General features: G+C 42.9%; 1 protein-coding gene across 4 annotated transcripts in view; it reads left to right on the top strand.

The window, feature by feature from the left end:
- Window positions 1-15493, top strand: part of ACVR2B (activin A receptor type 2B) — a 376358-nt gene extending 360865 nt beyond the window's left edge. For 3 of the 4 annotated variants that reach the window (XM_078663210.1, XM_078663208.1, XM_078663207.1), the window contains exon 11: window positions 13982-14327. In XM_078663210.1, coding sequence (XP_078519336.1) covers window positions 13982-14176 — 195 coding nt within the window. In that variant the 3' untranslated portion in view covers window positions 14177-14327. Of the gene's footprint in view, window positions 1-13981 lie in introns of all 4 variants that reach the window. The other variant, XM_078663209.1, reaches the window with a different exon arrangement.
- The last annotated feature ends 5329 nt before the right edge of the window (window positions 15494-20822 follow it).

Here is a 20822-nt window from a genome sequence, read left to right as displayed (position 1 = left end):
CTGGATTCTTCACTCTCAATGAATAGACAAGTCAGCGCCGTATCCTCTTCATGCTTCAACATTCTTCGCATGCTTAGAAAAACATTTCGCTGGATCCCCACCGAAACAAGGAAAACAGTCACCCATGCTCTGGTCACGAGCCGACTGGACTACGGAAACACCCTCTACGCAGGCACTACCGCTAAACTCCAGAAGAAACTTCAACGAATCCAAAACGCCTCAGCCAGGATCATATTAGACATCCCACGCAACGAACACATCTCTGGTCACCTTAAAGACCTCCACTGGCTACCCGTCAATAAGAGGATCACTTTCCGACTGCTAACCCACGCACACAAATCACTCTACGACATCGGACCAGAATGCCTCAACTCACGACTGTCCTTCTACACCCCCTCCCGCCAACTACGTTCTTCCAGCCAAGCCCTCGCCACCGTACCTCGCATCAACAAGACCACCATGGGAGGCAGATCCTTCTCATACCTAGCTGCTAAAACATGGAACTCACTCCCCGCCTACCTTCGCCTTACCCAGAACCACCTAGCATTCAGAAAGCAACTTAAAACGTGGATATTTGACAAGTACTCCTCCTCCCCTTTCTAAGCGCCTTGGGACCCTCTGGGTATGTAGTGCGCTATATAAATTCTCTGACTTGACTTGACTAGAAGAGATTTCATTACAGTTTGAACATATTGATTGCATTTGTGCATTGGTAACATAGGTTATATTTGTTTCAATTACAATTGGTATTCTCCCTACCTCATCACGATTCATGTGAATGAGAGAGTACCTCACTGGAGTCGATTGACCCTGATACTAACTTGAGCGCGGAATACTACATGGAACCACATGTTTGCATCACAATTGTAAACGTTAAAATTACTGACGTGCACATAATATACCGCATGATTACCGGGTCAATTTATGCTAATGGTATACTCCTTATTTACAATTACTCACGAAAAAGAAAAATCCATTGATGTTTAAATTTACTATCACACACAATCCTTGTTACAATTAGACATTGCATGCACGTTGTATTCTCTCATACGTTAACCGTTGGTCTACATCTGTCCTTATGGGGTATGCCTATAAATCAAACTTAATTTATACATGGTAATGGAAATGCTTATGCATTGTGGGAATTCTAGGTGTTTCAATATTCAGGAACTTGAATTCTGAATCTGAGAGGAATCGTTCTTCCAATCCTTGTCAAAGGGGGTGTAGTGGTCATCCAGAATAAAGAAGATTGTCTCAGAAATCACTTGGATGTGAAGACCGCTATATCCGCACACCAGGAGACCCGACAAAGGAAATTGCCAAACTCATAAAAGACCTGACTAGACAAGGATTGGAAGAAGGATTCCTCTCAGAGTCGGAATTCAAGTTCCTGAATTATGAAACGCCTAGAATTCCCACAATATATACAATCCCAAAGGTACATAAGAACCTGTAACGACCACCTGGGAGACCCATAGTCTCGGGTTGTGGTTCTGTCCTAGAACCAGTCAACCAATTCCTGGATAACTTCCTACAACCGTTTGTTTGGGAAACTGAATCATTTCTACGGGACACGATGCACACAATTAACATCCTAGAAAACCAACCATTTGATCAATCCAACCAATTCTTTGTGACGCTGGATGTGTGCTCATTATACACAAGCATACCTCAGGAAGAGGCCATCACAGTGATAAAAGAAGTCTTGGACACACGCCCAACACCACAGTGGATCCCATCTGAATTCTTAATTCAATTACTCTGGATAGCCATGACAAAAAAAGTCTTCATATTTCAGAATGTCTTTTACTACCAATGCAAGGGAGTAGCCATGGGCGCGGGCTTTGCTGCAAGTCTGGCAAATTTGTACATAAATAACTTTGAACACCTACACATGTACCCTGATCATAATCCGTACAAAGAGAATGTCACATCTTGGAATCGTTATAATGATGACATCATAATGATATGGACAGGAACGGATGAAAAACTTCAACAATTTCTAACATGGTTGAATACTCGCTCCACAGACATTCAGTTTACCATGACAAACATCAATGAGTCCCTCCCTTTCCTAGATCTCGCCTTGGAAACAGAAGATGGAAAAATGATAATGAATCTTTTCAAAAAACCAACGGATCACAGTACATTATTAAAATACAACTCGCATCACCCTATGAACCTGAAAGACAATCTGCCATACGGACAATTTCTGCGAGTCCGAAGAAATTGTTCAAGAAGAAAAGACTATTTTAATGAAAGTGACCAACTGATCGTCAAGTTAAGAGACAGGGGATATCCCAAAGGACTCCTTAACCGGGCCAGAAAAAGAGCATGGTATAGACCACGAGAAACACTACTGGAAATACAACCGAGACAACAAAACAGACAGGTTGATATGTGTTACCACATTCAATACCAAAAGCCACGAAATCAACAGCATCATTAATAAATACTGGGGTCTGGTAGGCCCGGAGATTGGTAGAACAGAGGTACCCATGTTTGCTTTTCAAAGGGCTAAAAACGTCAAGGATCACGTTGTCGCATCATTTTTAGACTCATTGCCTGCTCCAGACACACGGTCACAACTGGGTCTCCCACCGATCACAAGACATCAACAATGTGGCAATTGTAAAGCCTGTAAATATGCAATAACGGGAAACAAAATCAACCACCGAGGAAAAACCTACACTTTGAATCATTTCACAAATTGTAACAGCCAAAACGTCATTTATGCAATAAGATGCGCATGCCGATTCATTTATATAGGCCAGACCACTCAAAGTTAAGAGCAGAATTCTACAGCATCAAAGCAGAATCTGGTGCAAGGTGCGCCATTAGTGGAACATTACACCTCACTAGGGCACACACCAGATGAAATTGAATGGACAGTGCTAGAAAAGGTCATCCTGCACAAAAGAGGAGGCAGCATCGTTAACCAACTTAATTTCAAAGAATGCCGGTGGATACACACTACGGAAGCCACCACTCATGGTCTCAATGAGCAGGAAGAGACATGTGTTCAGATGAGCATACTATAACACAGACAGTATCACGATTTGACCATAGTTCTAGACCAGGTGTCATATTCCAAGTACCAAGATATCAGAGGCTGTGCATGCTACGGATCACACAGCTAACAACATTAGTGAATCTTGACCCCCCAAAAGTTCTAGACATGGGGTCATATTCTTAGTACCAAGATATCAGATCACACAGTTACCAGTTTACAACACTAGTGTGCTTTAACCCCACAATAGACGCAGGTTGTATACAGGAATTTTAAGTTTAACGACACACGAGTTAACTTTGATTTGCCTAACATATCTTTGACCCTAGATAGTTTCCGAGTAATGACTAATTGTTACACTCATATGGCCTTAAAATATGCTGAAGCATTTCCATTACCATGTATAAATTAAGTTTGATTTACAGGCATACCCTAAAAGGACAGATGTAGATCAACGGTTAACGTATGAGAGAATACCACGTGCATGCAATGTCTAATTGTAACAAGGATTGTGTGTGATAGTGAATTGAAACATCAATGGATTTTTCTTTTTCGTGAGTAATTGTAAATAAGGAGTATACCATTAGCATAAGTTGACCCGGTAATCATGCGGTGTATTATGTGCACGTCAGTAATTTTAACGTTGACAATTATGATGCAAACATGTGGTTCCATGTAGTATTCCACGCTCACGTTAGTATCAGGGTCAATCGACTCCAGTGAGGTACTCTCTCATTCACGTGAATCGTGATGAGGTAGGGAGAATACCAATTGTAATTGAAACAAATATAACCTATGTTACCAATGCACAAATGCAATCAATATGTTCAAACTGTAATGAAATCTCTTCCAGAAACCTGTGTTAGTAATTAGCTTGCCAATGCATTAAAAATAATCCGATTGTGTGATAGGGAAGCATCACGTACAAATAGATGTAATAAGTTGATCCCTTTCACTATCTATTGTGTCAGTCATTGTAAATAAGGATCGATTTACAAGCATAATCTAGAAACACAGCCATAGATTAACCTTTCAATTGTGCAGATATATCGCATGCATTCTTAGATTTGTAACCATGTCATTGGTATGAACACGTGTGGTTCCAACGTAACTATCAAAATGTTTCCAACTCGGGAAAGCCATCCAATCATTCACTGCATACGTCCGTCACGTTGCACTCATGCGCACAGACAACCAGCGCATGTCAAGTAGAACAATTACAGGCACTCATGTTGGCAGTTATGCGAAGAATCCAAGAAGACGGTCGCTCCTTCCATACGATCGAGTAAGTGTTTCTCTGACAGCTTAGAGACTTAGGTGCGGCGCATTCACTGTTTTTAACTGTATTAAGAGATCGGCGTGAATTCTTTCTTTGATAAAACACTTGGCGCACTCACTACATTTAAATACTATTGAGGGTTGATAAGTTCACTTTTCTCTCGTCTGTTTCAAATAACCTACGCCGCCCGCGTTAAGATAATTGTTTACACGGCACTGTCACTCCGCTGTATAACCACCAGATTCATTTAGCCGAATTTTAAATATCCATTGTCCCTATTGTTACTGTATTGATTTTAGTACGAGAAGGCGCAGTCACTGGTGTAGACATACACTCTGGTTTGGAATACCACAGAATAAACCCTGAGTTTTTACAATGTTTCTTAAATAACACAGCACGGTCACTCCTTTGCAGAACCATTCGAAGCACTTAGCCGATTTTATATTTTTTTTTTTTTGAAAAGCAAAACTTTATTGATGAATCCAACAGAAATACATCCAAGCGCCTACATCCCGGAGGCCGGCTGAAAAAGCGTCATATGTACGATATGTAAACAATTACGTCTATCCCCCCTGGATGTGGCCTTTCTACGAATCATTACACATGGTGTTCCTCTAAAACGTGTGGTATACTGACAGTAAAGCTGCTTGCATTTTGTATTTTCTGTAAACAATAAAGAGAAGAACTAAAAACATGACTCAATATCAACAGCCTCAATTACATTCTTGCGTTCCCATACCTGTTCCTATCCATTGTGCTGCACCTCTGTAGGCTTCACTCGAACCCACCACCCCTTGTTTCCAACCCCTTCCCGTTGCATTCCCTGTTGCACATACTGTACAAGGCTCTCATGCACGCTATGTCATCTCCCCTTACGATTAAACATTGTCTATCTCATCGTCAGAACTATCGCTATCGTCTTCTGGCAATGGTTCGCATATGTCCCCTCTGTAGGAGTTCCAATGTAGCCAGATCCCATTCCACTTGCGTGGGTTGTCTCTCATCTTATAAACTACCCTCTCCGTTACCATGAGCGTGTCCATGTTTCTGCTCCATTGCGTCAGTGTGGGGAGCTCTGCCGTCCCCCATTTTTGCGCAATGTCTCGTTTGGCCACCATGCAGCCTATCGTGACCCAGAGCTTACCATAGTGTGTCAAATCCGTAGGCCCCCAGATATTTAACAGGCACATATGTGGGGCCAAGGCCACAGTGGTGTTTAGTGTCTGTGCGATGGTACGGAGCACCCGCTGCCAATACCCCACGAGGCGCGCGCAGCTCCAAAGTGTATGTACGAAGGTGCCCTCTTCACCGCACCCCCTAAGACAATAAGGATGATCCGCCCTCTGCAATTTATGTAGAGCCACTCTCGTGTAGTAAATCCTGTGCAGGATTTTCAGTTGTACCAGCGGAACCTAGCTGATATGCCAGCTTCACGTGGGGATGCAATAGCCGCGTTCCATTCAGATTCATCAAAATCCCCGAGGTCCTCCTCCCATTTATCCTTTAGCTTTCCCAGTGGATCAGGTAGATTATTGAGTAGTTTACGGTATGTTAGGGAAGTCGCACCCTCCTGCATACAGTCTGTAAGTAGACGGTCTTCCAGCGGAGAGGACTCCGGGGGTGTGGCGCCCGGTGGGAGCACTGCCAGAAGGGCATGTCTAATTTGTATGTACCTATACTGTTCTGTGTTCCTCAATTCGTACTGTTGCTGAAGGGAGGCGAATGAAACCACTCCCTCCCTGGACCACATGTCACCCACAGTTGATATCCCTATGGTGTCCCACTGGTTGAAGCCCTTAGTACGCCTGAGGTGACCAAGAGCCTTAGTGTCCCATAGTGGAGTGAGTTTTGTAATGGTTCCGTCCCAATGTAGTTTTGATTGTGCCTTATACCACAACTGTACTGTGTGTTTGGTGGGTCCTATTAGTTTCGCCGCAACACCCTTGTGGTACAGAGGCGCTAGCATGCTGCTGGTGCCCAGTTGGGCCCTGTCAGCCTTAAACGCTGGGTCGTCCTGCGGGGCGTGGATCCACTTGTTAAGAATCTTGAGCTGTGTCGCCCAGTAGTACAACTGCATATTGGGTAATGCAATACCACCGTCGTACCAGCTCCTGTTGAGTTTCACGTGAGCAATTCTCGCCGGCCGATTCCCCCACAGTAGACCCGACATCAGTGCAGTCACCTTCTGAAAGTAACTGGGCGGTACTAGTGTTGGTGTATTTTCGAGAACGTACAGGAAACGCGGCAGCGCCATCATTTTGAACAGCGCTGCTCTGCCCAGCAGCGTCAGTGGAAGTCTCTGCCAGTGCTGTACGTCATTACGCAATCTAATGAGGGGGGGTTGTAGATTACGACTAGAGAATTCCGTCGCATCTCGGGTGACATATATCCCCAAGTATTTAAAGGATGTGGTGGCCACTTCCAGTGCACATGAGTCCGGCAGGGTCGGGAGTGGGCCCTTGAGCTCATATATGGTCGATTTCGACCAATTAATGGTGTATCCTGACACCCGCCCATGTGAGTTACAGATGGATAGAAGGTTTGGGACACTGTTGTCCAGATCCGTGAGGTAAATCAGCATATCATCAGCGTACAAGGACACTCTGTCCTCCCAGCCGGGTTCCCATCTAATTCCCTTCAGTAGTGGTGTGTTCCGAATGGTGATCGCAAGAGGTTCTAAAACCAATGCGAAAAGGATAGGCGAGAGCGGGCATCCCTGCCTGGTTCCCTGTGCCAAATGTATGTCTCGCGACATGTGACCGTTTGCCACCACTCGTGCTATCGGGTCTTTGTACAGTAACCGGATCCAAGCGAGAAATCTGGGTCCGAACCCCATGGAGGTGAGGACTGCAAAAAGGTAGCTCCACTCCACCATGTCGAATGCCATTTTGGCATCCAACGACAGTATCGCCGCCGGTTCCGTCAACAGTGGGGTTCTCGCTAAGACTCCCTGCACTCTACGGAGGTTCAGGGCCGTACTCCTATGCGGCATAAAGCCAGACTGAGACTGATCTGGGTGGATCAACTGAGTCAAGTGTGGCACGAGCCTGTTGGCTAATAGCTTCGCCAGGATTTTTGCTTCAGGGTTCAGCAACGAGATAGGTCTATAGGACGTACACTTATTGGGTGGTTTGCCCGGTTTCGGAATGGCCACTATAGTCGCCATCCGTTGGTCTGGGGGCAGTGTGCCATTCTCCCTACTTTCCACATACATCTGTAGAAGGGGTGCACTCAGGGACTCCGACATTGTTTTAAACCATTCGATGGGCACCCCATTTGGGCCCAGAGCCTTGCCTGGGTGGAGTGCAGCAATGGCCAGTTGAATTTCGTCAATTGTTAAGTCGGAATCGAGATCCCGTGTCGCCTCTTCCGTCAGCGTTGGCAATGCCACATGACCCAGGACGGCCTGAGCCTCCTCCTCCGTCACGGTCACTGCCGGGGTGTAAACTTCACTAAAATGTTCAGCCAGTACATTCACTATGTCTTCCGGCCGCGTGTGTATCGTCCCCTGTGTGTCTGTGATTTGTAGTATGTTCCTATTTCCCGCTTGCTTCCTGTCTAGCCAAGCCAGGAGTTTACTGGCCTTGTCCCCAATGTCATACACTCTGTGCTTGGTGGCCGCAATGTCCGCCACGGTCAGTCGTCTCATATGGTCAGCAAGAAGGCGTTGACTCGTCTGAAGGGAATGCAAAGTAGCGTCGGACGGATCTGCCATATGGGCGGTGTTAGCTACGTCGAGTTTCAGTTCCAACCCTGCGGCTTCCTTCCCCTGTGTTTTCTTGTGGTGTGCAATCGCTGCTATAGCTTGTCCCCTGAATACAGCTTTATACGCTTCCCAAAGCACTGACGGCGATCCCACCGACGCGCGATTTTCCTCGAAATAGTGTTGGGTGGCTTTCTGCAGGTCCTTACGAATGGATGGGACTTTGAGATACCCCGGATAGATCGGGTAGATTCTCCTACGGGACACTTCACGACTTGACAGTGTTAAGGTGATTGGCGAATGGTCTGATATACCCCTTGGCTTTATGTGTGCTTCATCTATAGTGAGGCGACTGTTCCCTAATGTGAGGAAATAATCAATCCTGGACAGGCTATTATGTGTAGCTGAGAAATAGGTGTATTGTAGTTGCTCTGGGTGCAGTAGGCGCCACACATCCACCAGACTCTGTGCTTCCAGGAATCCACTGAATTTGTTAGGGCCATCGACATGTGCTCGCACTGGAAATCTGTCACGAGCGTTGTGTAGTACAGCATTAAAATCCCCCCCAATGATTAAGTCGCCATCTGGGAGTTCTAAGAGGAATTTGCCGAGGTCCGGCAGTGCCACGGCATGTAGCGCCGGTGGGATGTACACCGAGACCACAGATAACGACCTGCCCTCCCACTGGCCATGAACCGCTGCGAAGCGGCCCTGATCATCTATCTTTGTGGATTCGATGATGTAATGGGAAGAGTTTCGCATTAGTATGCCTGTGCCGCGCGACCCCGATGTGAACTCCGCATGCGCAACCATGTGGTAGCCTCGCCTATCCATCGCCCGTGTAGCAGTGCCCATCAGATGTGTTTCCTGTAACAGGACCAGGGCGGGACCCACCCTCTTAATTCCCTGAAAAACTAAACCTCGTTTAATCTGATCGCCCAGCCCTCTGACGTTCCATGACATTATTTGTAGCGGAGCCATCGGGGTGATTTGGTCTATTCCGGCCATGGCAGTGGCATCTCTCGGGGGCGGGCCCATCGCCACCAATGCGGGGCAGTGCTGCCAGCCAACTGCGGAACATATGGAACGACAAGAAATGTACCATCGCATGAATTGTATTGTGACCTCCAACGCTGCGCAGTGTTCCTGACATGTTGCAATGTGTTGTGTTGAGTCAAACCACTAACTGTTAGGACCAAGTGATCCAAAAAAATGAACATCCCCTTACCCACAACTGCCCCCCTCCCTGCTCCCCTGCTACACGGACTTGAAACTGCCCGCCTCCCCAACTCAGCAGAGTGCTCTTCCCAGTCCCCAACCATAGTACTTGCGCGCCGGGGCGAAGGAGTCTCCGTGGTCAGCGGCCCCTCATTCTTCTCCCCAGAGGCCCGTCGCCCAGTGTCCAGTGGCGAGCCTTAGGCGTGCAGCACAGTAAGTTCAACAGAATGTAAATCTGGTAGTCATTGCTCTTCGTTGTCCTCATCGCCCGCGTCGATTCTCGATGCTAAGCCCCCGTTTATTCCCTCGCCTCCTGATGCTTGGGATGCCGGATGATGTCCAGCTGCATGATCCTTCTGTTGTCGGTGAGGCCGCCGAGGGCGGGCGTTTGTTCTCCATCCCTCCAGCCAGTCGTCTGCAGACTCTGGGTTATCAAAGAACCATGTTTTATTTTCGGCAACTACCCTCAGCCTGGCCGGGAAGAGCATGGAATATGGGATCTCTCTCGCTCTGAGTTCTTTCTTCACCTCAAAAAATGTCCGTCGCCTGCGTGCCACCTCAGCCGTGTAGTCAGGGAAGAATGCCACTGTAGAGTTTTGGATTTTAACAGTAGGAGATGTCCGGGCAGCCTGTAGAGTGACATCCCTATCTCTGAAATTGAATAGTCGAGCGACAATGGGTCGTGGGGCTGCTCCTGGCTTCGGTTGGCCTCCCGGCACGCGGTGCGCCCTCTCCACCGAAAAGAACGTGGACAGTCCCTTCGGCCGCAGTTCGTTTGTGATCAAGTTCTCCACGTATAAGTCCATGGCTCTCACACCTTCCGACTCCGGCACCCCAATTATGCGGATGTTATTCCGTCTGGAGCGCCCTTCCTGGTCGTCGAGCTTCGCACGTAGTACCCTATTTGTCCGTTGCCAACTTCTCCACTGTCACTTGAAGTTCAGACACATCTTCCACTAGTGATTTTGTTACCACTTCCATGGCGTTGACTTTTTCCGTCATTTTGCGGAAATCAGCTCTGATCAGTGTAATGTCGGTCGAAATCGATCCCACCGTTGTCTGCAGATGAGCCAGGGCCTGCATCACATCATCCAGGGTCGCTTTTTTGCTCCCCGGCACTTCCACGGCTTTACTGGCCACCTCCCGTCCGGCCGTCGGGGACACCGCGGGCCTGTCGCAGGCATATCGGTCTATCCGAGTCTGTGTAGTTTCACTCTTTAGGCTCTTCCCCGCCATGTCTGCTGTTCCCGCGGTCTCTGGGCACTCCCGCGACGGAGGACCGCGTCTCCCTCTTTTGCGGTTAATTTTGTTCGCCGACGTTGCTCCCTGAGTCTGTGGCCCGGCAGTAGGCGTCGGACTCGTCTGGAATCACCTGTGGCGAGAAAATCACGTAGTTGCCCCATTATGCCTGATGGGGACCGCAGGAGGAGTATTGCTGAATGCGCCCCGGTCTTTGTGTCTACGGGGTATGCCACCAGTCCTTTTAGCCCGGGGACCGAGTGTCCTCGAATGCCGTATCCCAGCTCTATGAAGTGGTATTAGGCTTTCTCCCTTATTTGTGTCGATCAGGTAGTGTCCCGGATACTTCCGGTCTGGCTCACTGGCGGGGCGCCGCTGTTGTACCTACGGCCTTGCTTCTCCTCGTCCCTCGTTGCTACAGAGGCAGCCGCCCTTCGTTATTTAGGAGGTGATGTACACCCCACCAGGCCACCAGAGAGTGCCCAGTTGCTCCCCGAGTGCCACTCGCCCCGTGATGTCAGTGCTGCGGGGGGGGAAGGGGGTTACAATGCGATGTGGACGAAGGTTACTGTCCCTCGATGTTTTCCCCCAGTCAATCAGGCTTGGCGTGGTTTTCTTTCTCTCTGGGTGCACACCGCCGGTAAATCGGCGCCGTCAGCCCCCACTGCCACGTCCGCTGCCACTCAGAAGCCCGGGCGCGGTGCCGATGGTCTGTGTGCAGGCTGGGCCCCGGTAATAATGTCCCTTGCTCCCCTCAAAATGGCGGCTCACCTCAACATCGCCAGTCTGTAAAAACGTCTTTCATGCGCGATCTGCACCTTGAGGAGCAGGGGAGCAACAGCCGGCCTTGGTGTCCGCACTCCCGATCGCGGGCTGGTTCTGGTCCCGCCGGCACACCCACCGAGTCCCTACGCACCACCAGCCGGACGGGTGATCGGCGGGAACTTCCGGCGCGGGTCCCCCGGGGTCACTTCACTTCCCGTTGGGCTGGACTATTAGGGCAGTCCCCGGCTTGCTTGCGCCTTGCGGGCCGCTCCGTTGCTTTACCAGAAGTCGACTTCCAGGCGTCGGATTGTCACGCCGTCTCCAGCCGCTTGTATCGCCCGGTCCTGGGCTTCGGGTCCTTCCTGTGGGGATGAAAAATGTTTGCGGATTATTCGTCGGATCTTAGGAGAGGCCGCCTCAGCCGCGGAGCCTTTCCTTTATGCTGCCGCCATCGTCGGCTCCATTTAGCCGATTTTTAAATATCTGTTGTCTCTATCGTTACTGCATTTATTTTAGTACAAGAAGGCACTGTCACTGGTGTAGACACACACTCGGGTTTGGAATACCACGCTATAAACCCGGAGTTTTTCAACAGTGTATAATTTGACGAAATTCCCCATGACACTAGAATTTCACACAGGATTTTCCCACATCTTGATTAGAGCTTCGTTCTACACCTTGCACCATCAAGTTAACATCCTTAAATATGGTGAGCCTGAAACCCAACCCATTATTATTTTAGACAGCAGCCAAGGCATCCATGACTAGTTATTCTCCCACCGGCTGGTGTTGAAGAACCTATTACATACAGTATGTTTACAATATCAATCTAGACAGCACTACCGCATTATCGCTTATCACGTAGATACTAAGGTTCACTGTACATCATTTCTAGGAGCAGTGAGCCAACCAAATCCAGTGTGCCTAGTCAGCTGACAGGCACCGTAAGAAACATAACAGAAGAAATAGAATCAAGGTGAGCACACCACATGGTGCCCCACACACTAATTCAGATTCCTCACTGACCCATTTAAAGCCCTGGCACTCTGTCATTCTTATCCATAGGCTGTCCAACCCTTTCCCAGTCCTGTTGAAGACCCACCCCAGATGCACGTAGTCAGCGCATCACCACTAGGGTCGAAACGTTGACGTACCATGCTATAGATGTAACTGTACAAAGTCGGATAGGAACAAAAGAAATCATTTTGACTAATGACTATTGTGTTGACAGTTGATAACCTTAAATAATTGCATCCTTTATGTATTTGTGTTTTGTACACCTGTATTAGTCCATCACAATTTACGTTGTATTGCACTGTATAGGTCTTTATGTATTGTGGACAGCATAATCAATGCTTGTTGTAGTCCAAAGTATTGAGAAAGTGTAATACTAAAGATTTACTTTCTCAGCCATTTTGGTCAGTGTTCAATGATTTTTACTATTACGTCTGTACCCCACCGGGGACACACGAGTTAGATCACAGGTTGAAATACCTTTTTTAAGTGTATTTTTCCTCCCAACAGAACCATTATTGTTTATATAATTACCCGCCCAGGTGTTCAGGGTTACAGGGTCACCCCATTATTCTTCATGGTCAGTGCATGAGTGGCGCCTAAGTAGTCTCCGCTACGTCATCTCGGCACCTAGGACGCCAGTGACAGACGCGGAGCCGCAGGGCGCCATCTAGTGGCGCGCAGGGGTACTGCTAAGTAAAACTTTCCGGATCCAGTCTGACGCCTGGGATATTCTAAGGTAAGGAATCTATCACTAACTAATGTCTCTTACAGATATATCGTTACACAAGTAGGAACTTGTGCTTCACACCCATTCCCAAAGGAGAAGTATTTCCTTGGGGACCCCTTTCCCATTTGCGAATGAGTTACCACCTAATTGAAGTAGGTGGTAATGCTAATGTTTTGTGACCGCATTTCGCTCGCATAACATTCTTGCAAACCGCTGCGATTCAGTATTCGGAAGGGACGCCCTAAACATTTCCCTTTCCAATACCAAGTTGGTATGTATTCGCAAATCCAAATTGCGATTCAGTAACATGTTACCAAATCGCAAATTGGAATTCATACATACAAAAATGCATTTTACCGGTCGCAAACTTTCTTACGTTTGCGACCGGTAAATAGCATGATATATGCGACCCCTAAGTTACTAGAATGCTCAAAGAAAGGCACTGTGTATTTTAGAAATTCTCCTGTGTTTCCAAATTTGTCAGACTGTCCATTTGAAGGTTAACATAATTGGCCGCTAATCCGCTCGTGGGGCCTCCATACATTATAGTCATTGAACTGAAATCCATCTATAAGGATTCGAAATGACTTCGGTCAGTATGGTTCTTAATCCCATTTATCTCAGATTTTTACTTTGCATTCCTATTTGAATGTTGTCAAAAGATGGCGTGCGCTCTAGTAGTGTCAGGTTACTGATATTTACTTTGTCCAATACACGGATACTGCCCTACTGGCCTAGGGATATCAGCCAGTCCTGTAAAACATACATTTGAGGTTTGTATTTTGTTAGAAGTGTTTTGGAAATCAGCTGCTACAGTTCAGTGGCCAGCACGGATTATTGTAGGTACCATTTTTTATCAATGCTAGAACACTATTTACTTATATTTTATAAAAGGTTATTTTGACTTGCTGTATGTTTCCTAAAATGAAGTATGTGAAGGTGTATTAAATTGCTATATTGGTCATAAAATATGGTGTTGCCTGTCTGAGTGCTTAAACTCTTTAATTCATTTTTCATCTACAGGGCTTGGCGCAACTCTGCATAACAGTTGAAGAATGTTGGGACCATGATGCAGAGGCTCGACTCTCAGCAGGCTGTGTCGAAGAGCGTATTTCTCAAATTCGCAAATCAGTTAATGGCACTACCTCGGACTGCCTTGTTTCTATTGTGACATCCGTCACTAACGTAGACTTACCACCCAAAGAGTCTAGTATCTGAGACCCTGTTCACTTCTGTCTTTCCAGACTCAGTGGATTTGAAAAAAATACACAAAAGAAAAAAAAACAAATGACTGCAGCTGCTATTTTATCTTGACTTTTTTATTATTATTTTTGGATTGGATCAATTTTACCAGCACATTGCTCTACTGTATTAAAGTAAACGGACATCTCAGCAAGCATTCAGGTGCCGACTTATGAATGCAGGAAAGGTGCAGGTACCTCAGAACCTCAAAAAACATTTCAGTTTTTACTGCATTTTCTAGGTTTCTTTATTGGTCTGTCTTCTATAGAGAACATCTGTGACCTATGAAAAACCACATACCATTTAAGAAAATGAAATGCTGCAAACATTGGAGGAAACCTTCAGACTGTTACATGAGATACACCTTCCTCAAAAGGATTATTTTCACTTTTACCCTTTCTTTTAGACAGTGTGCTACAAAAAACAGCAGACGTGTCTTTTACGGATCTAACGGGTGTCATTGTAACAGATTATAAAAAGGAATGGGAAAGAGAATGATACATCTATTAGGATAGTAAACCGGGAGGTTGGGAGGGAGAGAGTTGCGTTGGACTTTGCAGCATTTGGACAGACATTGTTTGCTATTGAGCTACTTCTCAGGAAATCTGTTAATAAGAGGGAAGGATATTTTTGAGGCAGAGCATTTTAACAGCATCTACAGGGCATGGAGAAAGTGGGTCAAACCCTATTTTGGGGCCATCGGACATGAACATCAGTTCTTCCTAACTATCTCAGGTTTGGGTGATAAAATAAAAATGATCTACTATTTGCAAAGGTGTCAACCAATACGGTTGGTTGTGGAAGATAGCGTAGAGAAAGAACTCATTTTCTTCTCAATAAGTGAATGCCAAATTTGTAAATTTGGAAAAGTATTTCCTCTCTTTGTGGCAGTTCAGGGATTAAAGCCACACAGTTGAGTGACTATGCACAGCCCAAACTTCCAGTGACACAAAACATCCACACAATATTTGTTTTAATTTTTTAGTAGAGGTATGATTATCTGGTTAAGTGTTCAACCTTGCTTCAGTACTTAAAGTACAGCTGAGGTGAAGTTCTACATGGGTTATACATTTTCAGAAGTGATATAGAACTGAGTTCTGACGTTTCTTTCTCCTTATCCTGGATTTAGAGCTCTTTGTCTTAAAGTGGTGCATATTCTAACTAAAATTATTCAATGATGCCATAATCTTGCTCTAGTCAGTGAATGTTCCTAATGCTGCTGATTCAACACTTAAATATTTTTTTAATTTGCAAAACATGCAATGGTTCAAAATAATAAAAAACAAAAAAAAATTACATACACAAGTTAAGTGGCTTCCGAGGTCTGAACTGAAAACAAAAATCAAACACGTCATGGCCACAGACCACCTCAAACCAGAAATACCTCAGAATTTTCTACTTGTATGAGTTTTATTATATATTTTATTAGTTGTGTTGTCTTGTAGCAAGTATATTTTAATGTAAGTTCGCTTTTATGACGAGGGAGTTTTAAGAAATGAAAAATAAGTTCCAAAATCTCTTAGGAAGTGCTACCATGTTTTGTTTTATAAAATGCACCATTGTAAATAACTGTGTACAGTTGTAGAATAACTGCCTATATAAGGTACATGGGCATTATTCAATCTTTGTGATGGCTGTCTTCACTCTGTTACTACTTGTTGTCTTGTTCTGAACAGTATGTCGTTTTTGTGTTCTCAAATGATAATGGGATCTTTGCTCAGAGAATAACAGTCAAAGTTCTAACCATTTCAGATGTCTTCAGCAAATGGGCCTATGACATTCATTCAGTTGAGAGAAAAGATTTCACCCAATTACCTTTTTATCTGTTATTACAGGATTCTCCTAAATGTAACACATTTGTTAAAGGCATTGGCATCAGAGTGTTGCCTATTTCTATAGCACTAATTTTCCATTGTAATTTTGTTGTATCCAGATTACATTTCTAGCTAATGTAAATGGTGACACAATATTTTCTTAATCTTCTAGGTCAATAATCCTGCTATTTAAATTGCTGTTCAGTAAACTTACATAGCTAATGGTACTTTTACTGCAATATTTTAGCTTTAAAAGCTAAAATCTCTGACCTGCATTTTTACAAAAGGAAACCCACTAATGGCTGAAGGACCTGTAGCAGTTGTTTTGATGCCTCCACCGTGATCACTGATTTCTATTGTGTAGCACAGTTGTGGTCTAGCTCACGAGAGGTTGATTGAAGTTTCCTTGTGACCTCGGCCATGAGCACGTTAGCAAAAACTGAATTTACATTAATTTTATAATGTGGTTGAAAACTAGCATGCTGATACTGTGCTGCTTTCTGCCTTTCTTCTCCGTGAGTAAGTGTGGGCACCAATATTTTTAAAAGGAATACGTTGTTTTTGGGTAGAAGAATTCTCTTTTGCTGGTCTCTTCTTTTATGATGCTCTTGGAATTTAATGACTGAAGAAAAAGATGCACTGTCACTTTGCTATGATCTTTGTGCATAATGGATTTTTTTCTTCAGCATTATCTACACTGGCTAAAAATGGTTTACAGCAGTTGCTTTCAAATACCGAATTTCCTTAAGAAGCTTTAAAGTATTTATTGAAAGTGCCATACATTATTTTATAGCTTTTTGTAGAGCGTTTGTCTTTTTAGACATTACCTTACTTAGAAGTATAAACACTGATATGTAAAGCTTAAGTTTGACAAGCTATCAGGTATTCAGGTATACATTTATGTGAACATCTTGCCTTTGTTTTGAAAGATTGTTTTCTGGTGACATCTTACCTCGTTCATTTAATTAATTATTTCAAATGCAATTCTGTGTGGTATTCTTGAGGAGGAAACAAACATATGCACCCACCCAGTAAGTCTTGAATTATCACGAAAGAGATCAGACTGGTGAATTGATCGCTTGTCGAGGCCTTTTGGTTATACAATGTCGTGTGCTAAGCACACAGTTGCAATAGCAGAAATAAATTAGTCACTGGCAACAAATCTGGTTTCTCAATATTATCTATAGAAAGACCCAGTGAACTTGCTGGTCCAAAAACTGGTAGTAAAGATCTCAACATTATGTGAGCCGTGCAATCTAAAGGACCAGGCTGTATGAATCATGAACCTCAAAATGTAGCCTGTATATTGAAAGACCCCTAAAATCCTGTTGTCTAAATAAGACCGCAAGATAGCTTTAATATCCTCATAAAAAGTAATTTATCTTTGGACAAGGTATTTAACTGATCTATTTCCTAACTAATATGATGGAAAACAAATTGCAAAATTATTTTTCTTGCAAGGTAAATAAAATTTGCTTGCATGTATTTTCGACATAATAATGGGGTTTTTGCTTTTTATGCTAAAGAAAGCACACAAGAAGAGAATCATTTTGTTTTTGAGGCAAGGCTTTTAGGTTCTGTTCTTCTGGTCTTACGGTATCTTATTGAAATATGTTTGCTAGTCTGATATCTGTAAATATATTTTTAAAAATAATTAAGGCCAGGAAACTTAATTGTTATATATATATATATATATATCGGGGATCCCTAGGGTAGACTAGGAATAGCGCACGCAGCATAAATTAAACATTGGTACCAGCATCATTTGAAGCCCATACTCTAGTAAAACAGCCCACACAGTAAATTGAATTATTTTATAAACTTAGTTGACTGTTGTGAAACAAATGCAGAACTGAAAAGAAACTTTTCCAGTTAAAAATGGTTTAAGGAAAATTAAATGGGTATAATTTTTAGATCCAGCCGCATAATTAATCTTTTAATGTCCTTTATGACTTGGATATTAAATTGTCTAAATGGACATACCAATTTCATTAAAAAAAATATATATATATATAATACAATACAACTGTAGGATTCATAAATTTAAGTTTTGCAAGCAGATTTTAAATAGGAAAGGTTGGGATAGGGATTTAACCGGTGTATATTTTCCTTATATTATCCTAGGACGTCTATGCTTTGTTCTTTTTAGTCCTTGTTGCATGTCCCCTTGATATCCCATTATGTTAACATAAAGTACCATTGCTACCTATGTTAACAAAGTCGGTCAACATTTTTTTCGAGTTTAACCATTCACTTTACTTGTGTTTTTGTTAGCTCTTTTTGTACTTTTGAAAGAATAAATGTTTGCACAACATAAAGAAGCTGTTTTTTGTCATTCACCCTACAATCTAGATGAAAAATTATATTGTTATGCCATTAAAAAGAAATCTTTTACAGCGGATTAATATATCCATTATGTAAAGATAAGTCTGGAATTTTATTTAAATGGAGATTTTTACATGATATGGTAGGCTTCACACACGTCCCTTTTGACCAGAAGCAACCGCTTTAAAGTGGAAAACAGAGGAAGAATGAAAATATCTGTAGGCAAAAGCAATTTAGTACTGCAGCCTTAAAATGTATGTTTACAAATAGATGGTGTATGGTACATAATTTTAAGTCATTTTATTTTTCATTTTTTGGCAGTAAACAAACAATGATTTGTACATGTAAAAGGCACTGAACAGTTAAACAGTGTCTAATCTAGAGCACCTTTGAAACTTTTAAAATATAGATCTTTTTTTAAGCGTAGACTTGAGACGACTTTAAGAAAAGGTAGGCCGTTTTAATGTAGTACCAGATTTGAGTGCACCTAATTTGCAAAGCAGTATTCAAATTTGAAGACCCAAATACATACATTATTTTGGCTAAATGTTATTTTTCATCAAAACAATGCATAGTGTTTATGCATTGTTTTGTTTGCATTAGTAAGATGTTGGTCACCTGGGTCTCAGTCATAAGGACACTAGAACTGTTCCTTTCTACTTATGATGTCTGTCGATGCGCCACTCTTCAGGGAAATATTTCTCTCTTGAATAACTTGATAAATAATTGTCAGATACCTTTATCAAGTATGTGGCAACATCAGAGACTTGCCAAATAAGAAATGGAACGTTGATATTTAATGGGATCCTAAAATCAACGTGGCTCATGAAATATAGAGTGAAATTCATTATTGAACACTAAGAGAAGTTTCAGTGGTACATCTGTGCAATTGGAAGAAATTATGAAATGATTACAAAAAAGGTTACACTTTAAACTGCAGTCTATTCTCCGATCAGTGTAATAGCTGCTGCACACACTTTCCACTAAAATATGATATCTGACAGTCCCTCAAACACAAATTTGTATGCAGAAAAATAAATAGAACTCTAAACCAACACCACTTCGGATATAGAAAGTAAATTTCATGTCCAGTTATTTATATGACAGTTTGCATTTGGATACTATTTGTTTGGCTTCTTTCAGCGTGGATCCGTAGAAAATGTTTTGACATTATTTCAGCTTCATAGAAATGGGTCCAGCTAAAACTATGAGTTAATTGTCAAGCTCTTACTAAAAAAAAGTTAGAAATATGGATTGTGTGCATTTTCTCTCCCTTTTCAATGTAAACCGAGACTAGGGCTATCATTTATTCTATAAGAATGTTTCTTTTCTTTCTTTTTTTGTGTGACCCTACACTCATCAGTAATATATTTTGCTTCTTTTGATTAGTACTGTAACCCTACACACCTAATTGCAGTCCAAGTCATTTAAAAAACAAATTCAAATTTAAATGTCCCACTTAATCTGCAATGCTCTCAAATAGAGCAATGATCAAGGAATAGTGTAGAATCCAAGTAATCCAAGGGAGTAGAATAATTATGTGAAATGTACAACTTTGTTAAATTAGGCGAGAGAAGAGTGCTTGTTTTTGCAAGAGAGACTATTTGTCACTTGTTGCAGACCATAATATTTTTGGGAGTCAATGTTTTTAATTTGTGTACCTAAATAGATGTAAAATATAATTTTTAAAGTTAGCAAAATCAATTTGCAAATCTGAAAGCCGGTTGTCCCAAAAAAAAGCAGTATCTTTGTTCGCAATGGTTGCCAAAAATCCCCAAGTGTAGCAAACCGAGGTAATACGCTAGAAAAACATTACGCCCTATTTGGGTAATTAATAACGTCGCTTCTTTTGTATGTTCTTGCTCTCAGTAATGATTTATGTTGGCCAGAAAGGTTAATGTGAGTTCAGCAGAATATATATACTTCTAATTGTGCATATAAAAGGTGCATTGTTAATAAGACAAATACAAATCATGCACTGTAGACATTTTAACCTTTGACAAAAATGTATATATCATATATATTTGTAGTTATATATGTAAGCAGAAATAGTCCAGGGATTATTTTATACTGTAGCAGGATTTATTTTTTATAAACATAGTGGTTTTGTGAATAAGACCGATTTTTCTATTCTAAACTAGAAATCTTCAGATTATACATACCATTTCTGTGCAAAAAACAAATTACGTTTGTTTTACATTTTGTATAATGGTTTTGTTTTAGCATTTATTTTGAAGGTGTTTATAAAGTTTCCATGTTCACTTAAAAAGGTTCTAGAACTGATGGAACGTAGTTGGATTGCACCATAAGCTTATGAATTACATTTGCTTTGTTAGCATCCATACTTTCAGTGCAAAAAGGACTTTGATTAAATCTTGTTTTTGTGAAAGTCTGTTCAGTTTATGCAGTTTGATCAGATTCTATTTAGTTTGTGCAGAAAACTAATTGACTCTATTAGGCTGAACAGACCCAGTTTTGTCTGA

Source organism: Lissotriton helveticus, chromosome 10 (assembly GCF_964261635.1).
Source record: "Lissotriton helveticus chromosome 10, aLisHel1.1, whole genome shotgun sequence".
In the NCBI taxonomy this organism is placed as follows: Eukaryota; Metazoa; Chordata; class Amphibia; order Caudata; family Salamandridae; genus Lissotriton; species Lissotriton helveticus.
Note: the sequence above shows the minus strand (reverse complement) of the source record. Positions and strands in the feature narration are given on the sequence as shown.